The 21,248-nt window shown below is 32.8% G+C and overlaps 1 protein-coding gene across 1 annotated transcript; it reads left to right on the top strand.

Moving 5' to 3' along the window:
• Positions 1-19,463, top strand: LOC129957362 (uncharacterized). The gene is made up of 2 exons (XM_056069651.1): positions 1-96; positions 13,617-19,463. Exon 2 carries the CDS (start codon positions 13,792-13,794, stop codon positions 19,315-19,317), a length of 5,526 nt encoding a protein of 1,841 aa, XP_055925626.1. The 5' UTR covers positions 1-96; positions 13,617-13,791; the 3' UTR covers positions 19,318-19,463.
• Positions 19,464-21,248: the final 1,785 nt, after the last annotated feature.

Raw genomic sequence — 21,248 nt, 5'->3', positions numbered from 1 at the left:
CCAAGTATGTGGATGTTAGTTGAATTTCAGAATTTCTGTTATTTGATTCTTGCCACTAAACTTACTGATGGGATCGAAATTCTAAATATTTTTTAGGTAAGATGTTGTCATAAGTACATGAAATTTTTACAGTTATATATAATGTGTTATTTATGGTATAATTTTTTCTAATTCTTAAATTTTCATTTTTTAACATTGATTTTTCACTGTATCTGAATATTTAATAAGTAATTATTTCCATAATTTACTTTTTATTATTTCAACTCGTAATAAAATATCTTTCAACAAAGAACTCTTAAGTAAGCAAATAATTTAAATCGGAATCAGTTTTGTATAAAATTAGCATGTGTTAAAAATATTAATTGCTATTACCGAATTGCGAACCTGTTTAGAAAATACAGAAGTGGATGGATTTAATACAAATGCAGATAAGAAAATATGAAAATTTTTTATTCGCAATCATTTTATTAATTTCTTATAACAATTTATTTACAAAATACTCATCGTTTAGTCTTTAACCTTTCTTATGCTCATTTTAAAGTGAATATTTTTGCTAATGGTCATTAGATACGCCTAGAAATAGTTTATATTTGTTGATGATGTTGTTGCCGTCTAAAATTTTGTGGCTATTCAGGTATCTATCCATTAATCAAAAATTATTGATTCACATTCTTCATTGCATTGTTATTAATGTCTGTAGTTAACTATAGATGGCAGCACATATCAGATATTTATTTGTTTTGCTCTCCCCCCCCCACGAATCCTATGTCCTTGATATAAAGAACAAACATTGCATTCCACTAGATTATTATGTTTTCAATTACCTCCATGCGGAAATTTTCATCTAAATAAATTTTCGAATAATTTAAAATTAGAATCATTCAAATTAATAAAATAAATTCATAAAAGTGCTGTTTTAATGCAATAGACATATCTAAAGATCCACACACGTAAATTTCATTTTTCATTAGGCACATATGATCTTCATTTTTATCTTATGATATAAAATAACTTTCTTTTTGTTTTTCTAAAGTGGATAATAGGTATCGCCATTTTCTCTAAATTGTTTCATATACAGTATTGTTTCTTTGTCATAATAAGCAGGAAATAATTGTTTTTCTATTTTATTTATTATGTTTCTTATATACCCATTAAGTTCTTTATTTCTTTACTAGCAATCTTTAGTGACTTGTTGGTTATTCGGAAATATTAATTAGCTTAAAATTTCAATTGAAACTTTTGTTGGTAACTGACTCTTAATAACTTCTTAAATAAAATTATTTTTCAAAATTTGAAAATGACGAAACTTATACTATTGCAGAAGATTTCTACAATCATATTTATTGTATTATATGACTCTCTATTTCATATTTTTGTATGTAAAATTTGAATTTTAGTTTTGGAAGATAAGTGATTAAATTTCAACTTATTTACTTATATGCTTGCTAGATGGATAAACTTTCTTAAAAAAACGACAAAAATAAACCAGAAATAATAAACATTCAACATTGAAGTAGTGGATGTATTATCGAATACATTTCATGATATATCAGAGGATTAATTTTATAAAAATTTGTATGGTTCATTAAAAAATAAATCTGCTTACTTCAGGAAAAAACATCCCATCAAACTAAAAAAGCAATAACATAAAAAAGTTAAAAAAATGAGTGAATTTAAAAAATACTTTATCATTGTTTTGTATGAAGTTACACGTTAGTTATAATTCCACATAATTAAAAAAACTTGAAGCGTGCTTTAAAAAGTAACCAATTTAATTTGGAAAAGTAAGCCAAATTTTTGTAGCTTCATTTTCAACAATGGAAGAAAACACCCAGAACATATGGTGGAAACAACAACGAAAACAACGTTTCATTCACAACGATGAAAATGTCTGCGCAACATTGCAAAGTTAATTAATTCTAAGCTAAAAAAAGTTACAGCAATTAAATTAGTATCATTAATTTTTTTTTTGTGTGGAATTTAAAGACGGTGTAAAAATTATTTTTGTACTGTAAGAGTTTTGGAAATTATCGCGGAAAAACGACAAGAATTCGCTTAAATTTAATTAATTAAAATTTCAAAAAAATTTCGAGGTGCACATTCTTTTCCTCCAAAGCATATATGTGCCAAATTTGGTATTCTAAATCAAACGGTCTGGCCGGTAGAATATCAACATAATACACTTTTATCGTTGAGATGACGAATATTTTAAGAGCGGTTATTACGTAACCAATATCAAAAAGTCACAAATACCAGTGATCAATGCTGTTCAAAAAGTGGTGTAATTCAAATCCTTGGCATGATCTTACTGGTGATATTTAGATTACAGGTCTTGGATCACGATAGAAAGTTACAATCGATATGATCTGTCAAATGGGAGCTCTCAAACAAGAATTCAATCAGAAATCTGTGAATGGGTTAAAAAATGAACAGACCGGTTATTCTTAGAATTATCGTATCTTTGAATCGCATATTACTGAAAGTTGAGCTATCACAGGAAAGTGTTCATAACTGTGAAGTCACCGCTCCGCTATGATAACCGCGCCGTTTGACTTTCCGATATTCGCATTTGACAATCCCATGAATAGGGATGACGAATATTTTACGAGCGGTTATTACGTAACCAATATCAAAAAGTCGCAAATACCAGTGATCAATACTTTTTAAAGAGAGGTGTGATTCAAATCCTTGATACGATCTTACTGGTGATATTTCGATTACAGGTTTTGGATCACGATAGAAAGTAACAATCGATACGATATCACTGAAATTTACCGGAGCGGTGATTTTGCTGGAAAGTAACAATCGATACGATCTGTCCAATGGAAGCTCTCGAACAAAACAGAAAAGGAGAAATCTATGAATGGATTGAACAGTGAACGGACCAGTTATTGGAATTATCGTATCATTGAATTGCATATCACTGAAATTTATCGGAGCGGTGACTTCACTGGAAAGTGTGGAGTCGCCGCTCCACTTCATGAGAGTGACCTTGACTTTCCGATATTCCATACAAATTATTCCATACAAATCCTTTTTAATTGCTTGTGACCTGACTTTGCATATAGTCCATTTACTGCTGGCGCCATCTATTGGTAGAATATAGAACTACAGTAAACAATTTAAAGAAATGACATATATATTTAATTTAAATTTTTTAGAAAATGGTTTACTCCAATAAAGAAATTAAATAAATAGTTTTGAAAAAAAAAACAAATATAAGAAGTAAGCTGAAATAGATAAATGAATTCAATCACACGTTACTAAATTAGTAAATTAAGTATTAATTACAATTAATAAATTTTATATTTAATACTAAGTAATAATTTTTAATTAATATTATAATTGAAATAACAAATATTTGGAACAAATATTTAAAAATAACAATAGCAAAATTGTTTGTTATTCAAAAAATTGCGGATTATGCATCTCTGTCCATGAAGATCATTTCTAATTGCCTCTAACATCCGTTCACTCTCCAGGCGCCATCTATTGGCAGAATATAGAACTAAAGTGAAAATTTTAAAGAAATGACTTTTTTTTTAATTCAACTTTTCAGAAAATGGTTTATTACAATAAATAAATAAAATTAATAGTTTTGAAAAAAATTAAAATTAAAAAGTAAGCTGAAATAGATAAATTAATTCAATCATACGTTTCTTAAAATAATAAATTAAGTATTAATTACAATTAATAAATTTTATATTTAATAATAAATAATAATTTTTAATTAATAATATGAAAGAAATAACAGATATTTGCAACGAATATTTAAAAATAACAATAGCAAAATAATTTGTTATTAAAAAAATCGTGGATTATACATCTCTATTTTGTCGTTATTATTCTTATACATCTTCATTGTGTTTGCGAACAGATTCTGAAACCCTCCGCTCTTTTGCGCATGCGTTAGGATGGGTTTAAGTCATTAAAAGTAGGGGTGAGAGGAATGATGAAACGAGGGAATGGTTACATTTAACAATAAAATAAACTCAGATTACTTGCAGACTAAATTAAAATGAAATAATAAGATCAGAAACGACACGATATTCACATACAGTGGAAAAAAAACTGAACGAAAAAGTATCTAATAGGATGGAAATCAAGGTCAAGGAATGACGAAGTATTCCGGAAATGTACTCATTCGTGTTAACTTATATTCGAAGAACCAGACAGAAGGACTTCCTCTGAATAGATTTTACTCAAAATTTGATAAAATCTGCAAATTTGGTGCAAAGACCGTATACCGAATTTCAATCGTCTAGCTCAGAGCTTTTTCTTAAAATTATTTTTATCACAGACAGACAGACATATTCCAGAAATGTATTTTTCGAATTCAGGGAAATCTAAACCGTGGAAATTCGTCAAAGCCTCGCTTTCCAGGTTTTTGACGATTACTATATTTTTTCTATACTACTTGTATGAGAAAATAAAAATAAACTGTTTTAAAAGAATTTTTAAAAACGTACTTTTATAATGCATTAAGATTTTATTATTATTTTTTATTTTACAATTTTTATTTTTTAATATATAGTAATTATATATTAAACAGTAAGTAGTAATTATATATTATATATATTATAAGCATTTGTGTGCCTTTAATATCAACCCTGTCATGTTTAAAAACATGCATGTAAGACACAGAATTTTTTGCAAAAGTACAGATGAAAATATGATGCAGTGTAAAATAAATATTTTAGGGTCAACTGGATAAATGCTTTAAGTAATACAAATATATATATATGTAGAGTTTTAATTAGTGGCCATTACCATTCCACTGTTATACTGAATGTATCCAATTCAATTTAGTTTTATTGTATTGTAATAGATGGCACCACGGGTTCTACTAATCGAAAGTGCTAGGTCACGTGACCATAAATTTGAAAAAGCGAGCTGTTGGCATTAGCTCGAGAGCAGAGCAGAGCAGAGCAGATCGGAGAAGAAAAGGCGTTACATAGCTTAGCTATGAGCAGACATCTGGTTAGGCTTCGCCCTTGGTGTCATCTAAATATTTTACTTCTAACCTAAATGTAAATAATGTTTCCCGTCCTAATTGTTAATGTCCTTTTAATTTTGTTTACTGTAAATAAACTATTTGTTTTACTTTAAAAGTTTCTTAATCAGTACCCTAGACACTGATCCAAATGGGATTGAATGGGCATTTTGTCCCACCCAGTCCTACAAACTTGGGGGTTCGGCCGGGATTTTGAATCATCGTTAAAGAAAACTCCAGCATCCAGTCTCCTCTTCAAATAAGTATACAACGGAAGGGTTCCCACCTGTGCAACGGAAGAATGTGTGTTCTTGCATATCAAATGTCAAAAGCGTCATCAGTGGAAAAATTGTGTCTCAAAAGCATCATCAGTCAAAAAATCTTACCTGGAAAGCATCATCAACGGAAAAATTATCGAAACACCGAAAAGAAGTGTGCACCGCCGAGTAAAATATAAAACGTTGTGTCGTCGCATACAGCTACCGAGCAAGATTCGCGTAAGTACTTTGAAATATTTTGTCTACGTTCCAGAATTGAATCGCCGACCTGAAAGTAATCTATTGACGCTCTCCAGTTCCTTTTATCTAAATATATGTAACAATCCATTTGTTTAAATCCATTGATAACTGTTGTGTATAAAAATTTCAGCTTCATTAATGTGTTTGCTGATGTGTATAGTAACAGATTTCAGTTTTGTTTTTGAAGTGTCTATTCTATAATAAACGTAGGGAAATTAATTATAAGTAAACTATTGATTAATTAAAAATTATTATTTTATTGAAAAAAAAAATATTTTTTCTGTTTTGAGTTCTGAATTTAACTTGTTTTTTTTTTTGAAATTTGTATGCACTATTCTGTTTTTCTATTGATTGATATTCGAGTTTGATTTTTGTTAACCTGGCACAAGCTAAGAATCCGTTCAGGAGCATACGCCGGAAAAACAAACCTCATTCCTTCCTCCCTTCCAATCGCCGAATCAACGGCAGGGCAATGACCTCGAGTGGCGCGCCTTAGGATTCCAGAGTCCAAATCAAGAGTTCCACTTGTATGAAATCTTTTTTCTTATTATTTGTGTATATTATTTTATGCTATATTTTTGTACGGGTATTTATTCATTCCGATATCCTTAAAAACGAAATGAAAGTCTATATATATCGTGTTGAAGGAAACTTAACTGATATTCAAATAATTTTTCCTAGCTGCATAAATGAATATTAACGAAAGAGATTTTTTTTTTTATATTTTACTTGTGATCTCAAATGAAATATCCGATATTCTTACTATTTGAAATTTATTGCTGAAAGTTAATCATGGTTTTCTAATAAAGTATTTTATCTTCTATTCATTCCAATAGCATTTTGAATTAAGGAAACCAGTTGAATTGTTAAAAATATTTGTTTTATATATCAATATTGTAGATAATTCATTCACTTTCGGTTTAAATTCGAACAATATTTTTGATTTAATTTTGAATTTTGCTTATATTTTGAATTGATTTTGAATTTTGCTTATATTTTGAATTAATTTTGAATCTTACTTTTATTTTGATTTAATTTTGAATTTTGCTTATATTTTGATTTAATTTTGAATTTTGCTTTTATTTTGATGTAATTTTGGGCTTTTCTACTTTACAATTGTTTTATTGTCACTAGCATTATTTTGAAAGTTATTATCAGTGTCATTTTTTTCAATCTATAATTTCAGAGTGGAACTGTTTTAAAACTAATTTGTGCATTTTGAGATATAGTTTTAAAGAATTGGTTTTAAATTTCCCAAAGATTAATTTTTAATTTCAAGTTGAAGCGAAACTAATCTAATTTGGCATTTAATTGAATACGCCAAAGCATAGAGAATTTTGGATACGTTTCAAAATTAATACAGTTCTTTGATTTGGCACCAGGTCCCTTTTTCTCTCAAAATGGCTTTCTTACTAAAAGGCAAGAAAGAAGATTTAATTGCTCTCGCGAAACAATTCGGCGTATCTGTTGAATCCGACTTGACGAAACCCAAAATTAAAGATCTGATTTTGAAAAGCGAAGATTATGATGAGGAAGATGCCAAAGTGATGTTAGATAGTATCATTGAGGACAGACTTCTAGCAGAAGTAGAAAAACAAAACGAAAGAGAAGAGCGATTGCGGAAGGAGGAACGTGAGCACGAACTTGAGAAGTTGAGAATCCAAGCTCAAAGAAATGTTGGTCATGGGAACTCGGCAGATACTTCAATAACGAATAAGGCTTCGCAAGAGATGTTCCACCGATTCAACATGAAAGATGACATAAGTTTAAATTTAACGCTATTTGAGCACCATGCCAATTTGGCGTTATTGCCAAAAGAGCAATGGGTCCAGAAGCTACTAGGATTAATTCCTCTGGAGATTGCTCATTTAATTGCTCGAGAACCTGAGGAAAAATCGAACGATTACGAACATGTGAAGAATCTGTTGTTACAGAGATTCAAGTTGTCACCGGAGAAACTACGACAGTTGTTTGTTTCACACCAAAAAGCTCCTGAGAAAACATGGCAAGATTTCTATCATGAATTGCAGACTTATTTTGACGGATGGGTAACAGGGCTGAAAATAGACACCTACGAGAAGTTACGTGAACTTATTATCGCTGACCAGATGAAACGGAAGGCACCACCAGAGTTACAGAATCACTTTCTTGATGAGTGGTCATCCATAAATTCACCTGCTGATGTGGCGAGAAAGTTCGAGCAATATGACGATGTCAGGAGGACATTGAAACCAAAAGCATCAGATCTATTCTTCAGAAGGAAAGATGAAGTTCAAGGAGCAAATAAATTTCAGAATTACCCACGAAGACCAGCGAATTTCCGGGATGGAAATAACAAGTTCGAGAAGAGACCTTTGCAGCTAAATAGAAACTCATGCGTCGAGAAGAATAAACCGTGGAGACCTGTGAATTGTTGTTACTGCCAGACACTAGGACATTTTGGCGTAGATTGTCCACGACGACCCAAAAAATACGAAAACTAATAAGCCTTTGGCGCCTATTGTACAAGTTTGCTCTGAACTTTCACGAGAGAAAATGAGAACAAGAAAAGTAGCTTTAAGAAGCAAAACTTTCTATGCATTAATCGACACTGGTAGTTCAGTCACACTCCTCCGAGAAGATATTTGCAAACAAATCATCAAACCTTCAGAACTCTCAAGAGAAACGATTATATTATCTGGTTTAGGAAAATCACAAGTCAAAACAAAAGGGTCATTTCGGCAAGATATCGAATTAGATGGACAAAAATATTCTCTGACATGGCATGTGGTGCCTACGTCATATTTAGACTTTCAGGCAATTATTGGTTCAGACATCTTAGAACAAGCCTCACTTGACTTCGCCAAAGAAGGTGTTAAATTTCGAAGAAGAGAAGACGTAGAAATATTTTCCATGCATGCACAGCTATATGAGGCAAGACCAAAAGATGAAATCGAAATAGAGCACATTTCTAGTCCAGAAGTAAGAAAAGAATTATCGGAGCTAATTTCCAGTTACAAACCAGAAAAAACTGAGAGTACGGATGTATCCATGAGAATTATTTTAAAGGACGATATTCCAGTCTACCAACCTGCAAGAAGACTCTCATTTCCAGAGAATCAAGCAGTGAATAAACAAATCGACGAATGGTTAGAACAAGGGATAATCAGAACCAGCTCATCTGAGTACGCGAGTCCAATCGTATTAGTAAAGAAAAAAGATGGTACTACTAGGCTATGCATCGATTATAGAAAATTAAACAAAAAGCTCATCAAAGACCGTTTCCCATTGCCGTTAATAGAAGACGTTTTGAATAAACTCCAAGAAGCTAAAGTATACACTACCCTTGATTTAAGAAACGGATTTTTTCATGTCGACGTAAACGAAAACTGTAAACACTTCACGTCTTTTGTAGTTCCTGATGGACAATTCGAATTCGACAAGGTACCTTTTGGTCTGAGTACCAGTCCTAGCGTGTTCCAGAGGTATGTGTACAGTATTTTCCGAGAACTTATGCGTAAAGGCATTGTGATAATTTACATGGACGATTTAATAATTCCAGCTAAAGACGAAATTGAAGGGCTCGAAAAGTTAAAGAAAGTGTTTGAAGTAGCTTCCAAATTTGGCTTAGAAATAAAATTTCAAAAATGTCAATTTCTGCAGAAGAGAGTAGAGGTTTTAGGTCACATCGTTGAAAACGGGACAATCCGTCCGTCAACAGCGAAAACGTTAGCAGTAAAAAAAATTTCCAGTACCAACAACGGTCAAACAAGTTCAAAGTTTCCTTGGACTAACCGGCTATTTTCGCAAGTTCATTCCTCAGTATTCAAAGATAGCAAAACCACTGAGTGACCTGACTAGAAAGGATACTCCATTTGTGTTTAACCAGCCACAATTTGAAGCATTCGAAAAGCTCAAGAAAATATTAACAGAAGGTCCAGTGTTAAATATATTTCGACAAAGAAGAAAAACAGAACTACATACGGACGCAAGTCAACATGGGTATGGAGCCATTTTACTGCAAGAAGGCGAAGATAGAAAACTGCATCCGATCCAATACATGTCTCATAAAACCTCTCCAGCGGAAGAAAAGTATAGTAGCTACGAATTAGAAGTCCTCGCCATTGTCACCGCACTTAAGAAATTTCGCACCTACCTTTTAGGTAATCACTTCAAGATTGTTACAGACTGCTCCGCTTTCCAAAAGACTATGGATAAAAAGGACTTAGTCACTCGAATAGCCAGATGGGCACTTCAGTTAGAAGAATTTGACTACGAAATTATTCATCGACCAGGTAAAAGAATGCAACATGTAGATGCTCTAAGCAGAAATCCGGTAGCGGTAATATCAAACGAAACTATTACAGCAAGATTGAAAAGAGCCCAGCAAGAGGATGAAAATGTCCAAAATTTCAGATCGGCCATCAGCGGCAGTGTTAATCAAGAAAATTTTTTCGAAAGAAACGAAATTTTATATAAATATGAAAATGGTCGGGAATTAATAGTTGTTCCAAGAGATATGCAAACCGAATTAATCAAATTAGCTCATGAAAAGGGACACTTTTCAACAACTAAGACCGAAGAAATCATCAAGCAAGAATTCTTTATTCCAAATCTAACCAAACGAGTACAAAATGTAATCCTGAACTGTGTATCATGTATACTAGCGAATAAGAAAAGTGGGAAGAAAGAAGGATTTTTAAACCCTATTCCTAAAGAAGATATACCACTAAGTACCTATCATGTCGATTTTATAGGTCCTATGCCATCCACGAACAAGAAATATCAACATATCCTAACAGTTGTTGATGCATTTACCAAATTTACTTGGCTATACCCTGTCAAATCTACTTCTACCGAGGACGCACTTGACAAATTAAGACTACAACAGAAAACGTTTGGCAATCCAAGGAGAATTATCACTGATAGAGGATCAGCATTCACCTCTACAGCCTTTAGTGAATATTGTATCGACGAGAATATCCAGCATTTACAAACAACAACAGGTGTACCTCGAGGAAACGGCCAAGTAGAAAGAGTGCATCGCACCCTCATACCTGTCTTGACCAAATTGTCAATAGATGACCCTACAAAATGGTACAAGCATGTAGACAAACTACAGAGAGTTCTTAACAGTACCTCAAACCGCAGTACCAAGTGGACACCTTTTGAACTGTTAATTGGCACCACAATGAGGAATAAAGAAGATCTCCGAATACGAGACTTACTGTTGGAAGAATTAATAGAAGAATTACAAGAACAGAGAGATCTACTTCGGCAAGACGCAAAAGCAAACATCCAGAATATACAGGCTGAAAATAAAAAGAACTATGATAAAAAGCGCAAGAAAGCTCCAGTATATCAGAAAGGGGATTTAGTAGCCATTCAACGAACTCAATTCGGGACTGGACTAAAGCTAAGACCTAGATTTTTAGGACCATATAAAATTATAAAAGTAAAGCCAAAAGATAGGTACGACGTTGAAAAAATAGGCGACCATGAAGGTCCGAATCAGACCACGTCGTCAGCTGATATGATGAAATTTTACTCACCTGGTTGAATAAAGCGAAATCAGGGCGATTGTTAGTAACCGTATTTTATTCTGTAATGTATTCCATTTTTATGTCTATTTTTATATTCTTTTAACATAATTGTGGTTCAATGAATGTGCACGTATGTTTTTTTCCATGCTCCGTCCATTATATTTTTCTTTTGTAGTGAACTTCTGTCTTGAGTTATCAACAATTATGTAAACTGTGTTTTCCTTTAAATTGTGCATTTATATTTTATACATTTTTTTTCCAGTTATGCATTTAGCAAATTATTACTACTAGTGTAACGTTCTTCTCTATTAAGAATCAACGTATTTAAAGTGAATTTCTGAATTTGTTTCTTTTAATAACAGTTTGGCCGAGTGGAATTGAATGTCAATTTTGAGTGCCAGCATGTAAACAACGATGAGGTCATCGTTCTATCAGGATTGGCCGAGTTGTAGAGTTTTAATTAGTGGCCATTACCATTCCACTGTTATACTGAATGTATCCAATTCAATTTAGTTTTATTGTATTGTAATAGATGGCACCACGGGTTCTACTAATCGAAAGTGCTAGGTCACGTGACCATAAATTTGAAAAAGCGAGCTGTTGGCATTAGCTCGAGAGCAGAGCAGAGCAGATCAGATCGGAGAAGGAGAGGCGTTACATAGCTTAGCTATGAGCAGACATCTGGTTAGGCTTCGCCCTTGGTGTCATCTAAATATTTTACTTCTAACCTAAATGTAAATAATGTTTCCCGTCCTAATTGTTAATGTCCTTTTAATTTTGTTTACTGTAAATAAACTATTTGTTTTACTTTAAAAGTTTCTTAATCAGTACCCTAGACACTGATCCAAATGGAATTGAATGGGCATTTTGTTCCACCCAGTCCTACATATATATATATATATCTTGTTGTCTGATTTGCTAACTGCACTGCGAAAAAAGTACGAAGTTTAAATTTTTATGGAATTACTTGGTCCTATTAGTCACATTTAATAACACTATCTTGAAATATTAACCCTTTAAACAAAAAATGTCCCAATTTTGTGCGATTAAATCTGAATGAGTTACGAAGACAATTTTAGACTGTTTGAATGGCCAGCTCTAGGGAGATCTGCAATCAGCGTGTGAGATCCGTTGTATGATGCGGTTGTTGATTGACTTAAAATAAATATATGATGACTCAGACAGTAGGAAATATTATTTTTTCGTCAATTAAAGCATTTTTCTAATGTGATAGATACATCCATTTCTAACTATTTCAAAACAAATTATGTTGCCGCGATTAGAACGGGCACACTTTAGATTGAAATGTTTTACTACCATCGCAGAATGTATTAGAGATGCATAACACACGATTTCTTGAATAACAAAAAAATTTTTGCTATTTTTATTTTTAAATATTTGTTCCAAATATTTGTTATTTCAATCATATTATTAGTTATAAATTATTTCTTAATATTAAATATAAAATGTTTTAATTGTAATTAATACTTAATTTACTAATTTAAGTAACATGTGATTGAATTAATTTATCTGTCTCAACTTACGACTTAAATTTGATTTTTTTTCAAAACAATTTATTTAATTTCTTTATTAGAGTAAACTATTTTCTGAAAAATATGAATTAAATGTATATGTCATTTCTTTAAAATGTTTATTTTAGTTCTATAATCTACTAGTAGATGGCGCCAGCAGTAAACAGAATATATGAAAAGTCATGTCACAAGCAATTAAAAATGATTTGTGTGGAATAGTGCATCATCAAATGCGAGTATCGGAAAGTCAAGGTCAATCTCATGAAGTGGAGCGGAGACTCCACACTTTCCAGTGAAGTCACCGCTCCGATAAATTCCAGTGATATGCAATTCAATGATACGATAATTCCAAGAATAACCGGTCCGTTCACTTTTCAATCCATTCACAGATTTCTCCTTCTCTGTTTTGTTCGAGAGCTTCCATTGGACAGGTCGTACCGATTGTTACTTTCTATCGTGATCCAAAACCTGTAATCGAAATATCACCAGTAAAATCGTATCAAGGATTTGAATCACACTCCTCTTTGAAAAATATTGATCACTGGTATTTGTGACTTTATGATATTGGTTACGTAATAACCGCTCGTAAAATATTCGTCATCCCTAGAATGTAAGGCTCACTTATTAATTTTTGTGCAAAATTTTAAACTGTTTTACATTATAGTTGCAATTAACAATAAATTCATATTATTTCTCTTCTTTTCCATTTTTAATTCTAATCTAAAAATATTTAGTAACTCAGGTAGCAGTCTGTTACACAATATTGTGAGATATTATATGATATTAATCAATATTCTACAATATTTTACATTATTGTGTGATATTATATTATATTAATCAATATTTCACAATATTTTCCAATATTGTGCGATATTATATGGTATTAATCAATATTCCCCAATACTTTACAATACTGAGCAATGTTATACAATATTATGCAATATTTATGTGTTACAAGAGAAAGAAAATTATGTTAATATAAATTAATCCAAACGCATTTTTTTGATTTTACTGCCAATTGAGAAATTATATGTCCTTCTTTTTATTCCAGGTGCAGATAAATCCTGATTTGGCGGTGAAATAAGGATATAAAATAAATTTTGGTGTCTACTAGCCAAATCCCATGCGGTTTTCTGCTGTAGCTACTAAAACAAAGCGAGTGAGAAAAACATTCGAAAGATGATGCTAGTTCCTTTTCTGTCAGAAATTTAAACTTGCTGTCAACGATGCCTGTTAGTGAAAACTTAGATTCCTCAAAAGATAAAGAAACTCTCATAAAGAAGACTTTTGCACTTCTGAAAAGTGGCGAAAAAGAAATTCAAATGCACGATCACTTTAAGAAAGTAGTCTTGATCTTAGGAGACACGGGAAATGGCAAGAGTAAGTTTACTCAATGGATCACTGGCGACGGCACTAAACTAATTGCGAAAGAAACCGAAGAAGATACTGGTGAATACATAATTGAAGATATCAATGGAACAGCCAGTTCCACAATAACATCCGAAACGGTGTATCCTCAGCTGTTGGTGGACACTGAAACAAACGTTCCTTATTATGATTGCCCTGGATTCAATGACACAAGAGATAGTAGTAACGATATAGCAACGACGTACTTCATTAAGAAGATAGTGGACTTTGCGGAAAGTGTTAAGCTCATCTTCGTTATAAACTATCCATCAGTGAGGAAAGGTGTTGACCGACACAATTTTATGAAACTGGTAAAACATGCTGCCGATTTCATTAAAAACATTGAAAAATTCAAAAATAGTATAGCTCTTATCATTACAAAAGTGGATAATCTTTACGTGAAACAAGATAATTCTTTCATTTTAGTCGAAAGCAATAAAGTTATCGTAGCCGTTGCTAAATTTTTAAATGAAGTTAGGCAAGACTTGGAAGCAAAACTTCAAGAAGGTCCCTCGGAAGACAGGGAGCTGTATGAAGCTGCAGTGCAATTCATCTCAATATTGTTGATTAGAGACAGAGGACAATATGCGAGAATAGGACTTTTTAGAAGGCCCGACCAACCAGGACCTCTGAGTGAAATTTCCTTACTACAGGATGAAAAAGAGAACGTAAAAAGATTAATTCATAAGAATCTTACATTTTCTGAAAAAGAACAGAAGGATTTCGGCTACACAGTATCCGAAAAATGCAAAAACGATATTCATTATTTAGTGGAAGAGATTAACGGAAATGTTTGGTCCCGTCTGTGTAAAGTGAAAGAAGAATTTAAAGAATACTACTGCAGATTAGTAAACGTAATACGAAGCACTCTCAAATCATGTATTACTAAAACATGTTTCAGTGCTGATATACGTCAAGCAAAAGAGCTTTCAACTCGTCTGAGAGACGGGTATTGCAGCATTCCGGGTCTAGTGAAGGATTTGGCAAGTGTGACTAACCCGGAAGATTTAGCGCGAAAAATAAATTCGTTCATGAGTGACTTGGATATTGATATGTCGAAAAAATACTTACTAAATATCGAAAACCAGGGAAAGTATTTCAATTTTTTACAAGTTGTGAGTGACAGAAAATTCAGCGTGAGACCATGGGACGAATTATTCCGAGAAGTTGATGTTTATCTGTCTTCTGAAAGAAAAAGTCTTCAAGAAGATATCGATGCCATTGCATCTCAGATCCTCAAGCAAATAGAATCTGACTTTTATCAAATTGCAAAAGCATTGATAAACCAGTTAGATGAAAAGGCGAAGCGATTGGATATGAGAGAAATCTTTGAAATTTTAAATCTTTGCCCCGATGCAATTTTAAAAGTTATCGAAGAAACAAAACACGCTAAGAGTGCAACGGAACTACTAAAAATAATCCGTGACATCACACGAGACATCGATGTTAATTTACCGAAAGACAGTGCCTTGAATATCGTACAGCAAGAGAAGAATCTAATTTTCTTAAAGACTATCAGTGAGACGGAAATTAATTTCGAACCATCCACATGGAGGAATCAGCTTGAGAGTGTAGCCATTCATCTTAATGAATCTAAAATATGGTACACGTTTTTAGATGACTTGTACTCTAAATTTTCGGAATACGAAATTCAAAATAACAGAGAAAAATACAACGTAACAAACATTGACGACTGGGGAGAAGCAAATAAACCTCAAGGAATTGTAGTAACAAAAAGCAACTTCGATCAATTTGTTGAAAATATAGCCAAATATAATATCGCGGCGTCCGATAATGCAAAACATGTTGAGTTAACAGAATTGCGATTAGAAAAGTTAAATCAGATACTTGATATGACTTTGAAACATACAGCAGATATACGCTTTGAAGAGCCTTCAATATTTATTAGAGCAGATTATGTTATTGTAAGAGAGATTCTAACTCACGTTGAGAGGTATAAGAAAGCTGCTCTAAAGTCTGGTGTGTACAGAGTCTTGCACATCTTTGCTTTGAAGACGATATTTATTGATGAAGACATATCGCTTCCCGGACTGGAATTAAGAATCATATCTCCGAAATGGGAAATCTTAGGAACTAGAACCATTCATTTGGACGGTATCGATGGCGAGCCACATTCTGAAGATGAAGCTGAAGATGGTATTGCTTCTGGAAGAAAGGGTAAAGACGGAAAACCAGGAATGCCAGGTAAACCAGGAGGAAATTTCTTCGGAATTGGCGCATTCTTTGTCAATGCAGCCAACTTGACTGTTACTGTCAATGGTGGGAATGGCGGTCCGGGTCAGCATGGTGGAAATGGGCAAGACGGAGAATCCGGAAAAAGTGTCGATTACCTGACAGATGATGACTTACCAAACAGTGACGGCGATGGAACGACCAGAATCAAAGGCTTTTTTTGCGAAAAAACCTCTGAATGGCTCAATTATACTGTATTTGCTGGACTTACAGAAAATGCACGTTTTAGAATTTTTGGTTCGCCTGGGAAAATTGGAGGAAATGGAGGGGATGGAGGAAAAGGAGGTAGAGGAGGGAATCCCGGAAATGCTTTCTTATATGATTTAAATAAAGATTCGAGAATAACGATATGTGCGAACAAAGGAAGAAATGGCGTGGGTGGGAGAGGCGGAAGAGGAGGAAGTGGTGGCAAAAATGGACAGGAGAAGACTGCTGAGCTTAGATTGCAGCCATTAGGTATTTTCAGTGGGCGGCGCATGACTGAATGGGTGCGCCAGGTTGATGAACCTACAGAGACTCGTGCTTCAGCTGGAAAAAATGGCACCGATGGGGAGAACAGTAGAGGATTGATAATTCCAGAACCATCAAAGGCTGTATCTGAACCATTCAAAATTATTAATATGTATAAAAGGTACGCAATAGAAAATTTAAAAATTCCTTTTAAAAAAGTTTCTGTGCTTCAGTTTATTGGTCTCCTGAATGACAATGATAAAATCGAAAGCCTTTATAGCGTTTTTGGATTGATTGACGAAGTACTAGGTTTAGAAGACGAATATTTTAAACTAAGGAAACAGATAGATTTTGTCCCTTTCTACCAGTCAATATTAAATAGAATAACCAAATACAAAAAACGAATCGAAATTTCAGAGAATGCCAAAGAGCTCTCAAAAGTTCTTAAATATTTACAAACAACCGTTCTTAGTAGGATCCACTTTCTGAGAGATAAATCTCAAACGAATTTAATAATTGATATAGGCAACTATTTGGATGTGCTGAAAAAAGATATAGAAGTTACAAAAAACTTACAAACGGTATTCAACAAAATCTCTTTGAGAAGTAGGTTCAAAACAGATTTCAAGAATCTAATCGAAAAAAGAATCGACGAGGCTAAGTATTTTATCACAAAATTAATATTACCTGAATTTGATAATATAAGCGAGCAGATTAATGACAAAATACATTTGCTGATTGAAGAAACAAGTCGATTACAGGAAAAGACAAAAAATCAAACTCAAACTATGATTACGAAAAGGGAAGAGTTAGAACGCACACTGGCTATAAGACATGCATTCAGTGCTTTAAAATTCGTAGCTAAAGGAATCCAGTTTCTTGGTCCTGTTGGGGAAGTTGTTAGTTCGGTGATTGAAACAGTCACGTCAGTCGGGGAATCATTGGTGCCAGACAACAAAGACATACATTTAGGCCAAATTTCTAGTGCCATGCCAGATCTTGATGCTATAGAAAATGAACTAAAAGCTTTTAAAAAAGAAACACTGAGATGCTTCAACAAAGTGGCGGAAGAAGTTTTAAAAGAAACAGAAGAGCATCCTGATTTATTACACGATATACGGAAGAAGATAGAAAACATTCAGAATCCAAATAACGATGAAGGTGTTGGATTTCAGGAAGTAAAAGCATTAGAAGATGAATTAAAGCAAGAATTAAAAAAAGAAGAAGAAATGCTCGAATGTCAGCCAGACAATCAAACTTCTTTACAGGTGATTCGGAAATTGAAGAACTTGATCCAGTTCAACTCGATTATGCTTTTTTTCCAAAGTGAAAGTGACAGAGCTAAGATTGAAAAAATATCAAACGCTGTCCAACTAGCAGAAGACAAACTCCATTGTCTTAAATTATACGAAGAAAGAATTTATTCTTCCATAACTCCAATGCTAAATGTCGTTGAAAATTCTCTTTATAACATAGGAAGCAAACTGGATTCAAAATCTCTTGTAACACTTGACATAACTAAATGGCATGTTCAAAGGACCTTAAAAAATGTGCAGTTGCACATTCAAGCGTTAACTCGTGGATTCAAGGCAGAAAGCGCTATTGTACGTTGTGTTGATATGTTACAAGAAGTTATGAATATCTTAATCAGTATATATGACCGTATACAGCATTACCAAGAGCAACAAACGTTAGCCGACTACATTGCTGACATTAGCTCTGACGCTGTGTGCAACACTGATATCAGCGACAGTGAAACGGCAAAGGCCTTGCACCGATTGGACTTTGCAATAAAATCGAACTTAATCTTGACGCAATATAAGACAGCCTTACATGCATTCAATCAATGGGTTTTCCCATTTTCTGAGAACTATCTGGAAAAATCGATGCTCCCTTCTTTTCTTGAACGAGAGAAGACGGTAGAAAATCTAATGTCTACAGCTATGTCCCACGTCGAATATATGAAAAGGAAAGTGGATTTATACAAGGCATCAGTGATGAAAAAAGACAAACATCTTCATTACGGAGAATTCAGCAGTGGTAACCTTTCTACTAAACCCTTTTTTATATGGGAGAACGAAAAATACAGAAATGTATTGTCGAAACTCTTATCTGGCCGGGAAGTCGTGCTCAAGGCAGATGTAAAGAAATGTCCAGCTTATAAACAAGCAATTAAATTCAATTGCATCGACTTTCAGTTTACACTGAGATGCGAATCTTCCCAATCTCGGCTAAGAGAGGCATTGAAGAGATATGATATATCGGCAACCCATATGGGATATTCCTACTTCAGGTTCAATGATAAGATTTACTTAATCACGAGCGGCAGTCAAACCATTTATTATTCTCTTGAGAAGAGTGCCACAGGAGAATGCGTTCGCAGCAATGCTGTTTACAACAAGATTCGAAATGGCGATTTGATGCTCAGTCCTTATGCAGTGTGGAAGATAGAACTGATCAATTCCTCCGACAAAGATTCTTTTGAAGAACTGGAAAAATACAAGAATGAAGTTAGTTTAGAGTTAGCAGGGTATGGCAGCTATGTAACACATGACGATGTCTTTACACTTACGGACGATGGTTACAACGTAATTGAATCCTACAATGAGCTGGACCAGCGTCTTGATTTAGCAGACTTCTAAAAACTGTGTTACTGTTATATAATGATACAATGAATTTATTCTCAAGTTTTGTCTATTTAAATTTGAATCAATTTAGTTGTTTACAACTGCTGTTCTTAATTTAAACGACAATTCATCAATTGTTTTGAATAAACATAAATTCTTACTTTGAATTTTAATTGGTAAAGTTATCTTAAATTGCATTTTTAAATGAAATTTTAATGTTTTATTTTACATTTTTATTTTATTCACTTACATTAGAATATCCGCCGACAGTAATTTTATTTAAATTGTAGTGACATTTCTAAAATCTAAATTGAATTAGCTTTATTTAAATTATTTATACGACTACTTTTCCACTTTTATATGTTAAACAATAAATATGTAAATTAATGTGCTCAAAGAATTTACTAAAATTATATGATGTAGGGTTAAAAACTTGGCAGTCCATACTTTCAACAATTCACAATTGTTAAATGGAAATTTAAAAAAAAGTTTACGCTTATTATCTTTTTTTTGGTTTTATAAAGCCAAAATTAATATTTTTTCTACTCAAAAAATTTCACGAAATATGGGCGCACCTGGAAGAAATGTGGATGACGTGTTCATGTGTCGTTGTGCCATACAATGCAATGCGCAGTTACATGGCAAATGACGTATTCCTTTACGTTTATTACGTAACTGTGATGTCACAAAAATTAAATCGATTGTTTATAATTTTTATCTACTAATCTGATTTTTTCATTCTCAAACATGAATTTCTTAGGAAATATTTCATGATTAATTGATTGAAAAAGAATTGTCCATTGAGCTTTTAAACGTCTACTCAATTTAGAATTGTCGATTTAATCTTAAAAATGAACAACTTCATTGTCTATAATTATTATCTACCAATCTGATTTTTTCATTCTTAAACATGGAATTGCTTAAGAAATACTTCACGATTTATAGATTAAAGTAATCTGTTGAACTGTTAAAGGTCTACTCAATTTAGAATTGTCGATTTTTTATTCTATAGAGAAACAAATTACAGTAAGATGATATATGTCACAGATACTCTATTTTAAGATTTCCTTTGTCCAAAAAGAAGCAAAGCTGTTAATAAATAAATGAATCATTGTTATGTATTGCATTTTCAGGCAAAACGGCCAAATTCAAATAATAGAGAATGTGGAAAAGATAGTAATGTTGTTTCTTAAGAAAGTTGGAACACTGCGTCAAACTTTAACTTTCAGCGTTAAACTTAACTTTGAGGAAATTCAACGCTGCGTCAAAGAAATTCAGCCACATTTATGCAAAATGGTCATGGAAAATTTCAACAAAAAAGTGCATATGTGCCAGTAAAGCGGTGCATGCCATTTTCTCTATGTATTATTTCATACATAAACCTATCCTATGTACTTTACGATTCGATAAAAATACAACAACTTAAAGAAAAAAAACCCTGTTTTTTATTTAATTCAAATCTTGCTTTAACACGTTGCTCTACCGTGTAACGCTCCATTTTTGTTAACCCTAAACTATCAGTTGTCAATTGTTTTTTAAATAGGATAACCAACACTTTACTGCACGAATGGTGACAAATTCAAATACTGCGTTAATTTTGGGACACCCTTTAGTTGGTTGAATTTTTGAGTTACCTGTATAATTTCGCATCAGTATTAGATCGTTAGAATTTTCGTTGAAGAATTTTATTCAAAAATAAGATCAATTATAAAATTTAAGTAATAAAAATGTTATATTGATAATATACTAAGCAATATCCTTTCAATAACTTTGTTGGAAACGGCTGAAGATACAAATAGATTATTCATTGAGGAATTTCGTTGAAATTTTGATACAGATAAATTTCAACATGAAACATCTCCTTTCATAATTCTAGCTTATTCCACTGTTGATTTATAAGGTTCATAAATCCAGCAATCACAATTATGTCTACTTATTGAGAGATT

This window comes from Argiope bruennichi, chromosome 11 (genome assembly GCF_947563725.1).
Source record: "Argiope bruennichi chromosome 11, qqArgBrue1.1, whole genome shotgun sequence".
NCBI classification, from domain to species: Eukaryota; Metazoa; Arthropoda; class Arachnida; order Araneae; family Araneidae; genus Argiope; species Argiope bruennichi.
This window is presented reverse-complemented; position numbering and strand designations above follow the sequence as displayed.

Bases quoted from the DNA above. Each gene is read 5' to 3' on its own strand.
- LOC129957362 (XM_056069651.1), top strand. From the start codon at position 13,792: ATGCCTGTTAGTGAAAACTTAGATTCCTCAAAAGATAAAGAAACTCTC.